This window comes from Oncorhynchus masou, chromosome 21 (genome assembly GCF_036934945.1).
Source record: "Oncorhynchus masou masou isolate Uvic2021 chromosome 21, UVic_Omas_1.1, whole genome shotgun sequence".
In the NCBI taxonomy this organism is placed as follows: domain Eukaryota; kingdom Metazoa; phylum Chordata; class Actinopteri; order Salmoniformes; family Salmonidae; genus Oncorhynchus; species Oncorhynchus masou.
The window spans coordinates 32,544,985-32,557,704 of record NC_088232.1 but is presented as its reverse complement, the minus strand read 5'-3'; the positions used below and the strand labels follow the sequence as shown (position 1 = coordinate 32,557,704).

Here is a 12,720-nt window from a genome sequence, read left to right as displayed (position 1 = left end):
GCAGCTATAGCAAGAGACATATTCCTTAATGTCAGAGATTAAGCTGACTAGTATGTCACACCCACCTGAGGTCGTGGAAGATCACCTGGATCCGGAAGAACTTGTCTGAGTTGTACCCCTGGAAGTGGAAGCGATGGTTGGCATCCAGGTGCTCCGACAGCAGCTCCATGACTGTGTCAACGATCACCTTGATCACATTCCCTTCCTCAATCAGCTGCCTGGCCTGAACAGAGAGAGAGAAGGATACAGTGGTATGTGAGCTAAGCCTGGCAAATGTTTACTTTTATATTACATGGATGGCGATCGCTCTCACCAGAGTGGGTACGGTGAAGATCTGCACAGATAGAGCTGTAATGGATATGCTCCTCTCATGGTCATCAAGTGTGTAGTCCTTCTGCAGTTGTTTGTAATGCTGAAAGACAGTGAGGGAAAAAGGGTGGGACGTACAGTATAGGTTAGCCACATTATTGTAATGTAAAGGTTTCATTTATTTAAAAATATCAATGCACTACTGACTTCTGACATACCTTGGTGAACTCAATGGCAAAGCGCCTCTTGTACTCAGTCTCCATCAGCAGGCTACAGAAGATCAACTCATGAATGAACTTGCGGGCTCCTGGTGGAAAGAAGAGAATGGGCTTGAATGTGATGGACTGGAGGCAAAACAGAGGTGCATCTTAATGTAGAGAAAGAATGAAGTATGGATCAAGGTCTTCTTGCCTTTGTATAGCCTGGAGTCATGCAACATGAGTCGGCTGATGAGGCTGGGCTGGTCACCCTCTGAGCTGGGCTCCAGAGCCACCTGGCAGAACACCTGCCTGAACCCCACTGAGTAGCCGATGATCTGCTGAAACCAGGTGCCCAGTCGCATGGCAAAGCTCTGGTGGGCCATGACTGCAGAGTGGAGGATCTCCACACGCAGGGGCTGCAGGGAGATGTGCTCCGAGTGGGACTAAAAGCACAACACAGAATACAGCATGGGTTAGAGGTCAGTGGCTGCAGGGAGATGTAGTCCAACGTAGGACTACAACAACACAGCATTTAGCAGGGCTAAGATGTCTGACTCAGAACAGTGAAGGTGATTAAGTTCTATGGCAAAATTTGCCTTTTGCAGTTTTATAAAAGGCTATGATTTACCCTGATGAGGTCCTTAGCTTGTTGGCAAGACCGGAGCTTCCCTCGTTTCACTGCCCGGCGACCCTGCATTCAAAACAGAATGATCAATTTCAAGTGCATAGCTATAATAACAACGAGAGTTCAACATTGCAGCAGAAGACATTTGTTTTCCGTTTTTTCCCCCATTTATTGACATATCTAGATGCTTTAAATGAAAGAAAGTAATGAAGAATGCCAGATGGCAGAGAACGCCTGCAGACAGTACCTCTTTGTCGATGAGGGCTGTGTGAGTATGTGCCTCACTGTGGTCACACTGAACAGAGCGCTGCAGGGTGTAGATCACATGATCATATGAGTGGTGCTCATCGTTGTACAGTACACAGTAGTATGTGTCCTCCTTCACCCTGTGACAAATCACATTGAATGTCATTCTGGATTTAAAACTACTGGTGTAATGTGGATAAGTTTAGTGCTATGGTTATCATTAGAAATAGGCTAGTACCTGGGCTGCAGTTCTGCTGCTAGCTCATAGCTCTCCTCCCACACCAGCAGATCTGTAGCGTAGCGCAGGAGAACCTGGAAGAGCTTCTGGGCACGCTCACGTAAACCAGGCTCTAACACACACTCATCCTACAGAGACAAAAAGTATCAGTCACACACATTTTTACATTTCAGTCATTTAGCAGACGCTCTTAACCCGAGTGACTTACAGCAGCAATCAGGGTTATGTGCCTTGATCAAGGGAACAGACAGATTTTTCACCTAGTCGGCTCGGGGATTCAAACCAGCAACCTTTCAGTTACTGGCCCAACGCTCTTACCTGCTAGGCTAGCTGCCGCCCTATGGTATTGTGCCATCTGATACACACAATCATGTCTTGCACCTGTAAGGGCCCTATAAAATCTGTTTAAATGTTCTCCATTTTGATTTCTTAGGTTTCAGATTTCATTTCGTTTAGATTTTTACTCTCAAAATCACTGTTTTTAAATAGAAAAACAACACAATTGGATGTTCTAAGTCCACAACCATGCTTAAACTACATCAGGAGACAACATTTGGAGGTCTGGCAAAAATCTAAGAAATGTTGGGTGTACATACCCTTTAATTGAAGTGCACACCAGCAAGAGACTTGCTTGGTTATCGGTCTTTCTGTAGCAGACAAGTGGTTACAGAGTTTGCTAAACAAATCCCCACTGGATTGAAGCAAATAATCATGATACACTATATGACCAAAAGTATGCTTTCCACTAGATGTTGGAACATTGCTGCAGGGACTTGCTTCCATTCAGCCACAAGAGCATTAGTGAGGTCGGACACCAATGTTGGGCGATTAGGCCTGGCTTGCAGTCAGCGTTCCAATTCATCCCAAAGGTGTTCGGTGGAGCTGAGGTCATGAAATTACTTGTTGAAGGATGCCATGTTAAAAGTCACTGAGCTCTTCAGTACAGGCCATTCTACTACCAATGTTTGTCTATGGAAAATGAATGGCTGTGTGCTCGATTTTATACACCCGTCAGCAACGGGTGTGGATGAAATAGCCGAATCCACTAATTTGAAGGGGTGTCCACATACTTTGTATATATAGTGGATATTATTATGTTAGGTAGGCATAGACTACTTTGTAGTTAACATTTAATTGAGAAGGTTTTTGGGATAACTTTTCCCTCTACCAGAAGACGGTTGTCATTAACATCATCACTAACGGCGACACAAAGTGGAGAGACGAAGCCTTGTGAGGTATTGGTTGGTCACATGCATGAACCAAACGTTAATGAAATAATATGTATAATTAATCATGTAAATCATGCAAATATAACTTTTCTGTCTTGGTGCATTACATTTGTTGGAACCTCTCCAGCTTGTCAATAATAAAAAAAAATATTAATTTAATATTGACTTCAGGTGTCCCTGGTGGTAATTTCCATGACAATATGAATCACTTGTGCATTTGATTTTGTTCATGTCTTGTCATAATCTCGGGCAAATGAAATAATTTACTAATAAATTCTATATATTTAGTTTATTTCCTACTAAGTTCAATGTATTTATTTATATTGTTGAACGTTGTTATAATGTCTGGATTCTGTGATTCCATCCACATCGCAGATTTATAGGACCCTACACATGCATAATTAAGACAGTTCAGACATATACAGGGGTGGCAGGGTTGCCTAGTGGTTAGAGCGTTGGGCTAGTAACCGGACGGTTGCAAGTTCAAATCCCCGAGCTGACAAGGTACAAATCTGTCCTTCTGCCCCTGAACAGGCAGTTAACCCACTAGGTAGTCATTGAAAATAAGAATTTGTTCATAACTGACTTGCCTAGTTGAATAAAGGTAAAATAAAAAATAATTAGTATACACCAACTAATTCAACAAAAGTTATTTAGAAAACTCAAATGAGACAGAGCTCATTGTTTTTCTTCACATAATTTCTTTTTTTGGTGGATCAGCTTAATATTCCCATATCTTTTCTTGGTAAATATATATATCCATATAACATATGCATACATATACACATACATACTTTTTTAAATAGAATATACCTTTATTATTCTCCGCAAGCCCTACCACCCTTCTCCCAATTGGAGTAAACTAATAAACAATAACACTTAGGCTTCTACCTTCAGTTTATACATCTTATACACATCTTACAATCTATTTTACAATAGTTATATTTTGTTTGTTTTTAGTCCTTCCTCTATTTCTGATGTCCATCCATTTTGATTTCTATTTGTAACTGTGCTATTTCACAAAATTTCTGAACCTATATACATTTTACAGACCCCATATATTTTACATTGGTTATCTTGTTATTAGTCCCACCCTTCAGCTCCATTCAACCCCTCCCATCTCGGGCTTAACACCATCAACTTTGGATTTTTATTTGCCATATATTTTTCAACTGTGCTGTAATGCTTCACAAAAGCACTGAACCTTTATATTCTCATAACTTCTACAGATTGTAAATTAAAATTTTTTGCAAAAATAATTATTATATTATTGATTGACTATGGCTTTTCAAATCACCCAGTATTGCTGTCTGTGGCATTAGTTCTAGGCAAATGTTGCAATTCTTCAGATATTCCTGGACCTGTGACCAAAAATGAGCTACATATGGACAATACCAAAATAAATTATCTAGTGACTCTGCCTCCTCACAGCAAAATCTGCAGAGCTGGGAGTATTGTATCCCCCATATATATATATAACATTCTATTGGTTGCAAGAATTATGTATAGTAATTGAAAAATTAGAAGTTTTGAGTCAGGCGTTGTTTTGCGTATCAATTCATAAACCATGTACCCATTCCATGGCACATCGAAAACCTCTACACAACTATTTCACAATTTATATGGCACAGCTGTCCATTTTTTGGTCCTTAAGATTAAATTGGTATATGCTTTTATTTAATCACACTTTTCTTTAATCATTCATGTTCTTTAATGCAGGGCCGACATAGAAGTTCCTTACTTTTTCTCCCCTTCTACTTGCCTCTTCCATTTTTGTGGTAATGCTGCTATTAGTAGGTTGTAATTTGGGTAGAGCAGACATTTCCATATGTCTGTGTTAGCTGCATGTATGATATAATTCCACCAGTCCTATTTATGATATCATTCACTAAAATTATACCTTTTTTTAATATTTAAATTTCTTTTAAAAAATATGTTTTTTTTTCATCAATTAGTATATTTGAGTTTCACCACAATATTTGTTGTATTAGTCTTTTCAGGTGGATTAAACTGAAATTGCAAACAACTTTCTAAGGCTTGTTATAAATAAATAAATAAATATATATATATATATGGGAGATTATTTCCTTTTCAAACAACCGAAAGTGAGCAGTTGTAATCTGAATAGAGGGGAAAAGGCCATTCTTGAACATAGGATGAGACATTCCTACCAATTTACCAGAGAACCAGTTTGGATTGAAGTTAAACTTTTGTATGACTGATTTCTTTAGTGAGAGGTCTAATGCTTTAATATTTAATCATTTTTGCAATCCGAATTCACATTTGTTATATAAATAGGCCCTTTTAATTTTGTCTGGCTTTCCATTCCAAATAAAATTGAATATTTTTTGTTCACATAATTTAAAAGGCAGGTCACTAGGTATAGGCAAAACCATAAGCAAATAGGTCAACTGTGATATGATTAACTATTTAAATCAGGGTGATTTTTTCCACAAATAGACAGGTATGTTCCTTTCCATGGTAGCAAGATCTTATCTATTTTATAAAAATGTATTGGAGAGAGCTCATTTCTTTCTTTTGGGATTTGTATACCGAGTTTGTCCACATCTCCATCAGACTATTTAATTGGTAAACTACAAGGTAATGTAACATTTGCATTTTTTTGTGATCCAAAACATAATATCTTATCATAATTTGGTTTTAATCCAGAGGATAGCAAAAGTATCTAGATCCTCTATGAGGCTGTGGAGAGATTCTAATTGTGCTTTTAAAAGAAAACATGAATCATCAGCGTACAATGACACCTCAGTTTTTAAGCCACAGATTTATAATCCCTTAAAATAATTGTTGAATCTAATTTTAACAGCTAACATTTCGATGGCAATAATAAATAGATGTGCCGATAGTGGGCAACCTTGTTTTAAAACTTTCTGAGATGTAGACATTATTTCAATATTTTACACCTAGGGTTACTATACATAACTTTAACCCATTTTATAAGAGATTCCCCAAAATTGAAATAGTTTAGGCATTTATATACAAACTCCAGTCATACTTTATCAAAAGCCTTTTCAAAATCAGCTATAAAAACCAGGCCTGGAGTCCCCGATATTTCATACTATTCTATTGTTTCCCGTATTTGTCTTATACACTGCTCAAAAAAATAAAGGGAACACTGAAATAACACATCCTAGATCTGAATGAATTAAATATTCTTATTAAATACTTTTTTCTTAACATAGTTGAATGTGCTGACAACAAAATCACACAAAAATTACCAATGGAAATCAAATTGATCAACCCATGGAGGTCTGGATTTGGAGCCACACTCAAAATTAAAGTGGAAAACCACACTGCAGGCTGATCCAACTTTGATGTAATGTCCTTAAAACAAGTAAAAATGAGGCTCAGTAGTGTGGCCTCCACGTGCCTGTATGACCTCCCTACAACGCCTGGGCATGCTCCTGATGAGGTGGCGGATGGTCTCATGAGGGATCGCCTACCAGAACTGGACTAAAGCATCCGCCAACTCCTGGACAGTCTGTGGTGCAACCTGGCGTTGGTGGATGGAGCGAGACATGATGTCCCAGATGTGCTCAATTGGAATAAGGTCTGGGTAACGGGCGGGCCAGTCCAAGGCATCAATGCCTTCATCTTGCAGGAACTGCTGACACACTCCAGCCACATGAGGTGAGGCATTAGAAGGAACCCAGGGCCAACCGCACCAGCATATGGTCTCACAAGGGCTCTGAGGATCTCACCTCGGTACCTAATGGCAGTCAGGCTACCTCTGGCGAGCACATGGAGGGCTGTGCGGCCCCCCAAAGAAATGCCACCCCACCCCATGACTGACCCACCGCCAAACCGGTCATGCTGGAGAATGTTTAGGCAGCAGAACTTTCTCCACGGCGTCTCCAGACTGTCAAGTCTGTCACATGTGCTCAGTGTGAACCTGTTTTCATCTGTTAAGAGCACAGGGCGCCAGTGGCGAATTTGCCAATCTTCTCTGGCAAATGCCAAACATGCTGCACGGTGTTGGGCTGTAAGCACAACCCCCACCTGTGGACGTCGGGCACTCATACCACCCTCATGGAGTCTGTTTCTGACCGGTTGAGCAGACACATGCACATTTGTGGCCTGCTGGAGGTCATTTTGCAGGGCTCTGGCAGTGCTCCTCCAGCTCCTCCTTGCACAAAGGCAAAGGTAGCGGTCCTGCTGCTGGGTTGTTGCCCTCCTACGGCCTCCTCCACGTCTCCTGATGTACTGGCCTGTCTCCTGGTAGCGCCTCCATGCTCTGGACACTACGCTGACAGACACAGCAAACCTTCTTGCCACAGCTCGCATTGATGTTCCATCCTAGATGAGCTGCACTACCTGAGCCACTTGTGTGGGTTGCAGACTCCGTCTTATGCTACCACTAGAGTGAAAGCACCGCCAGCATTCGAAAGTGACCAAAACATCAGCCAGGAAGCATAGCAACTGAGAAGTGGTCTGGTCACCACCTGCAGAACCACTCCTTTATTGGTGGTGTCTGGCTAATTGCCTAGAATTTCCACCTGTTGTCTATTCCATTTGCACAACAGCATGTGAAATGTATTGTCAACCAGTGTTGCTTCCTAAGTGGACAGTTTGATTTCACAGAAGTGTGATTGACTTGGAGTTACATTGTGTTGTTTAAGTGTTCCCTTTATTTTTTTGAGCAGTGTATTATCTCCAATGTATCGTCCATGTAAAAAACCTGTCTGATTTGGATTAATAATACCTGACAATAATTTTTTAATTCTATGCGCCAAGCATCTTGCTAGGATTATTGAATCACAACACTGAAGTGTAAGAGGCCTTCAATTGTTAAATGGACTGGATCTTTATATGTCCTAGCTGTGTCTGAATCCTGACTTAGGAAGACCACCAAAAACCCTGAAATTTCCGACAAGATAGAACTACTACAGAGATAGCCTTCAGAGCTCTGTCTTACTATCCAGGTCTTTGCCGAAACAATCTGAGCTCCTACTTTTAAAAATCCACTTTTCCAGAAACAAGTCTCTCACCGTTGCCGCTTGCTATAGACCACCTTTTGCCCCCAGATGTGCCCTGGACACCATATGTGAATTGATTGTCCCCCATCTTATTTCAGAGCTCGTGCTGTTAGGTGACCTAAACTGGAACATGCTTAACACCAATCTCACACAAATTATCAATTCACCTTCCAGGTACAACCCCAAATCCGTAAACACGGGCACCCTCATAGATATCCTCCTAACCAACCTGCCCTCCAAATACACCTCTACTGTCTTCAACCAGGATCTCAGCGATCACTGCCTCATTGCCTGCATCCGTAACGGGTCTGCGGTCAAACGACCACCCCTCATCACTGTCAAACGCTCCCTAAAACACTTCAGCGAGAAGGCCTTTCTATAATCGACCTGGCCCGGGTATCCTGGAAGGACATTGACCTCATTCCGTCAGCAGAGGATGCCTGGTAATTCTTTAAAAGTGCTTTCCTCACAAACTTAAATAAGCATGCCCTTTTAAATGTAGAACCAGGAACAGATATAGGCACTGGTTCACTCCAGACCTGACTGCCCTTAACCAGCACAAAAACATCCTGTGGCGTACTGCATTAGCGTCGAACAGCCCCCTGCGATATGCAACTTTTCAGGGAAGTTAGGAACCAATATACACAGGCAGTTAGGAAAGCAAAGGCTAGCTTTTTCAAACAGAAATTTGCATCCTGTAGCACAAACTCCAAAACGTTTTGAGACACTAAAGTCCATGGAGAATAAGAGCACCTCCTCCCAGCTGCCCACTGCACTGAGGCTAGGAAACACTGTCACCACCGATAAATCCACAATAATTGAGAATTTCAATAAGCATTTTTTCTACAGCTGGCCATGCTTTCCACCTGGCTAACCCTACCTCAGTCAACAGTCCTGCACCCCCCACAACAACTTGTCCAAGCCTCCCCCATTTCTCCTTCACTCAAATCCAGACAGCTGATGTTCTGAAAGAGCTGCAAAATCTGGATCCCTACAAATCAGCCGGGCTAGACAATCTGGACCCTCTCTTTCTAAAATTATTCGCTGAAATTGTTGCAACCCCTATTACTAGCCTGTTCAACCGCTCTTTCGTATCGTCTGAGATCCACAAAGATTGGAGAGCTACCGTGGTCATCCCCCTCTTCAAAGGGGGAGACACTCCAGACCCAAACTGCTACAGACCTCTATCTATCCTACCCTGACTTTCTAAGGTCTTCGAAAGCCAAGTTAACAAACAGATCACCAACCATTTCGAAAACCACCGTACCTTCTCCGCTATGCAATCTGGTTTCCGAGTTGGTCATGGGTGCACCTCTGCCATGCTCAAGGTCCTAAACGATATCACAACCCCCATTGATAAGAGACAATACTGTGCAGCTGTATTCATCGACCTGGCCAAGGCTTTCGACTCTGTCAATCACCACATTCTAAGCGGCAAACTCAACAGCCTTGGTTTCCTAAATGAATGCCTTGCCTGGTTCACCAACTACTTCTCAGACAGAGTTCAGTGTGTCAAATCGGAGGACCTGTTGTCTGTACCTCTGGCAGTCTCTATGGGTGTGCCACAGTGTTCAATTCTCGGGCCGACTTTCTCGGTAAACATCAATGATGTAGGCAATTTATGCAAAGGATTTTACCTCTCACCAGTCTCACCATTATCAAAATTACAATATTACAAGCAATTATTATATTTGCAAACAATTATTGTGAATCATCCTATATTGTCCCTAACATCTTTTACTCCTTCGCAACAGTTGTGGGATACGCACACACACTCAAACCTTTCCCCCACATAATCATAGGGTCACATTCTCAACAGTTGCACCATCCCAGAGCCCAACTCAAGAAAGGTCTTGATTTACGACTGCATATACAGTTGCAGCTGTATGAGAAGGCCTGCAAGACTGTGCAAAACAAAATGGGCAGAAATGGGGAGATTTTATTAACCATTGTCATGTCCAGGATGATGGGAGGTCAAATGTACCCCTTTTCCCTGAAAGACCCACAACATTGACCATATTCCCAAGTATCTCCATGCAGTCAGACTTTTGATCTTGTGCCACCGGGGCCAAAATAATATACCCCTCTCTGAATGTCCGAGTGTGACCCCCTCCCATGGGTTACTGCAGCTAGTGAAAGCCAGCACTGCCATTGCCTGGGTGGGGGCACCCCACCGGAATCCCCACTGGCTAGGTACAAGGTCGTCAAGGTTCTCATAAGCAGCTTTGAGAATTTCCTTGTATAGAATTCTCTCCCTTTAGGGGGCTTTGGCTTTGCAGGACCAAACCTGCCACGCATGCTTTTGTGTTTCAATTAGTTATATTTGAAGAAATATAAAAAAAGCTATATTTGTTTTTGTATTATTACAATCCATAACCAGGCTAGAATTGTGTTTCATTATTTTCCTTATTCTATAAGAACTTCGTAATTTTTTTAAATAGACATGGAGTAGTCTTTGTGTCTCTGAACAACTGGTTATCAATATGTAGTTTATCGATGACGAGAGCTACTCGTTCCCCTTTTAATCTATTTTCCTTGAAAATTGGATACGCCATTCTGCAATTTCCTTCGGGAACTGGTCATTCATGCCAATTTTGGTCCCAGCAAGTCTTTTAACCATTATTTTATCTTTAAAAGAAGCAAATTTGGCAACGATTGGGCGTTCATACCTCTGCCCTCTCTGTCCGAAGCGGTGTACACATTCGAGTTCGATTTTGTCGATAGCTTCGTGTGGAATCTGAAGCGCTAAGGAGGAACTCTAACTACAGATTCAGGAACTTCTCATTTTCTCTCTTGGATACCTGTAAGTACAAGATTCTCTCTCATGGATCTAGTCTGTAGGTCAAGTAAGGCTTCTCTCAGAATGGTGTTCTCCTTTTTAAGTTAATTCACTTCGATTTCAATCTTATTTACTGTCCCTTTTAGTTTGTTTGTATCTTTCTCCAATGTCGCAGCTTTTTCATCACTCATCTCGAGGCTTGACTTCAACTCTTTTATATCCTTATTGACTAATTCAAGTATACCCAGTTTGTCATTTATTGATTTTAACAAATCGGTTTCGACCTTTACCATTCCGGGGGTGAAAATATTAAATTGTCTGTGTCTGTAGAAGGGTCACGTTTTCATTTTGAAATAGGGGAACCTATCTTACTCTCCATCATGTTTAGGTGTTGCTTGTTTTCATAATATTTGTCGATACATTTCTCTAGTCTTAAGATTTGTTTTGTTATCCAGATTGACGTTTATCACCCACCAGATTGTGTAGTGCTAATATTTAATCTAACTTACCGATATTGAATATTACGTTTTTATCTTGAGGTGCTCTACATAACTACGTTCAGTCTGCCATCTTCAGTCCGCCATTACCTACAACTCTGGTTGGACGTACTGCCAAATTGACTAATCACTTAACAAAAGAGGAAGACAAGACTAACATCTAAACTGTACACTACATAATATGGCATATACCGTTTCGAAATAGAGACGTTAGGGCTGCACGATTTAATCAAATTCAGATCGAAAATGCGATAATCAGTCTCTTGTGATATGGGTATCTCCTTTCTTTGGTACTACGTTAATACAAAAAAACTAAAACTATGGTACCTCCTCCAAATGCGCTAGCCTCATTCAATCTCTACGTGCACAGAGGATGCTGACCAATAACAAGCGGGCTCTCTTACTTTGCATGGCATGCACACACTTGCCAATCACAAGCTTCTCCACTTAGAGCACGCAGTTAGATGCTGGAAAGGGCTTCACATTGTGTCGGAAACATGAGTGCTGCTCGTGCCAACGAGACCACCGATTTGGTGACAAAGCATCTTCAGTGGTATGGCAGCATTTCAGTTACAGGCAAACCGATGTCAACCAAATACAAGTGTTGTGGTGACAACACCACACATATATTAAATCATTTGAAGAACCATTCCCTACTTTATGACAATTGCATGGTGACATGTTTTTTTTTAAATTATTAACTTACAGCAGAAAAGCCTCTCAGCCACCAATGTTAAGCAGGCATTGACTGCTGATGCATTTTTAAGTTTAACACCCTACAGAAAAACATCCCACCTACACATAGAAATCACAGAAGATATCACCTATCACAAACAAAAGATATGATTCCTATTTATATAGTCAGGAAAGACGGCTTCAAGAAGATTATAAACATTGCTCATTTGGCTTGTCAACTAAAACCCACAAACTTTTACAGATGCACAATTGAGAGTATTCTGTCGGGCTGTATCATTGCCTGGTACGGCAACTGAAACAGCCCACAACCGCAGGACTCTCCAGAGGGTGGTGTGGTCTGCACAACGCATCACCGGGGGCAAACTACCTGCCCTCCAGGACATCCACAGCACCCGATGTCACAATATGGCCAAAAAGGTCATCAAGGACAGCAACCACCCGAGCCACTGCCTGTTCACCCCGCTATCATCCAGAAGGCGAGGTCAGTACAGCTGCATCAAAGCTGGGACCCAGAGAATGAAAAACAGCTTCCATCTCAAGGACATCAGACTTAAATAGCCATCACTAGTACAGAGAGGCTGCTGCCTAGGTACAAAGACTTGAAATCATTGGCCACTTTAATAAATGGAACACTATAGTCACTGTAATAAATGTTTACATATCTTGCATCACTCATCTCATATCTACATACTGTATGACAAAACATTTATTTTACTGCTCTAATTACGTTGGTAACCAGTTTATAATAGCAATAAGTCACCTTGGGGATTTGTGGTATATGGCCAATATAACACGGCTAAGGGCTGTGTCCAGGCACTCCGCGATGCATCGTGCCTAAGAACAGCCCTTAGCCGTGGTATATTGGCCAAATACCACATACCCTCGTGCCTTATTGCTTAATTCT

General features: G+C 41.4%; 1 protein-coding gene across 1 annotated transcript in view; it reads right to left on the bottom strand.

Moving 5' to 3' along the window:
* Positions 1-12,720, bottom strand: part of ubr1 (ubiquitin protein ligase E3 component n-recognin 1) — a 36,943-nt gene that overhangs the window by 18,708 nt on the left and 5,515 nt on the right. The window contains exons 5-11 of the mRNA XM_064928187.1: positions 1,619-1,746; positions 1,382-1,520; positions 1,138-1,200; positions 721-952; positions 528-616; positions 314-412; positions 66-223 (exon numbers count right to left, since the gene is read on the bottom strand). Of these exons, the coding sequence (XP_064784259.1) occupies positions 66-223; positions 314-412; positions 528-616; positions 721-952; positions 1,138-1,200; positions 1,382-1,520; positions 1,619-1,746 (908 nt within the window). The remainder of the gene's footprint in view (positions 1-65; positions 224-313; positions 413-527; positions 617-720; positions 953-1,137; positions 1,201-1,381; positions 1,521-1,618; positions 1,747-12,720) is intronic.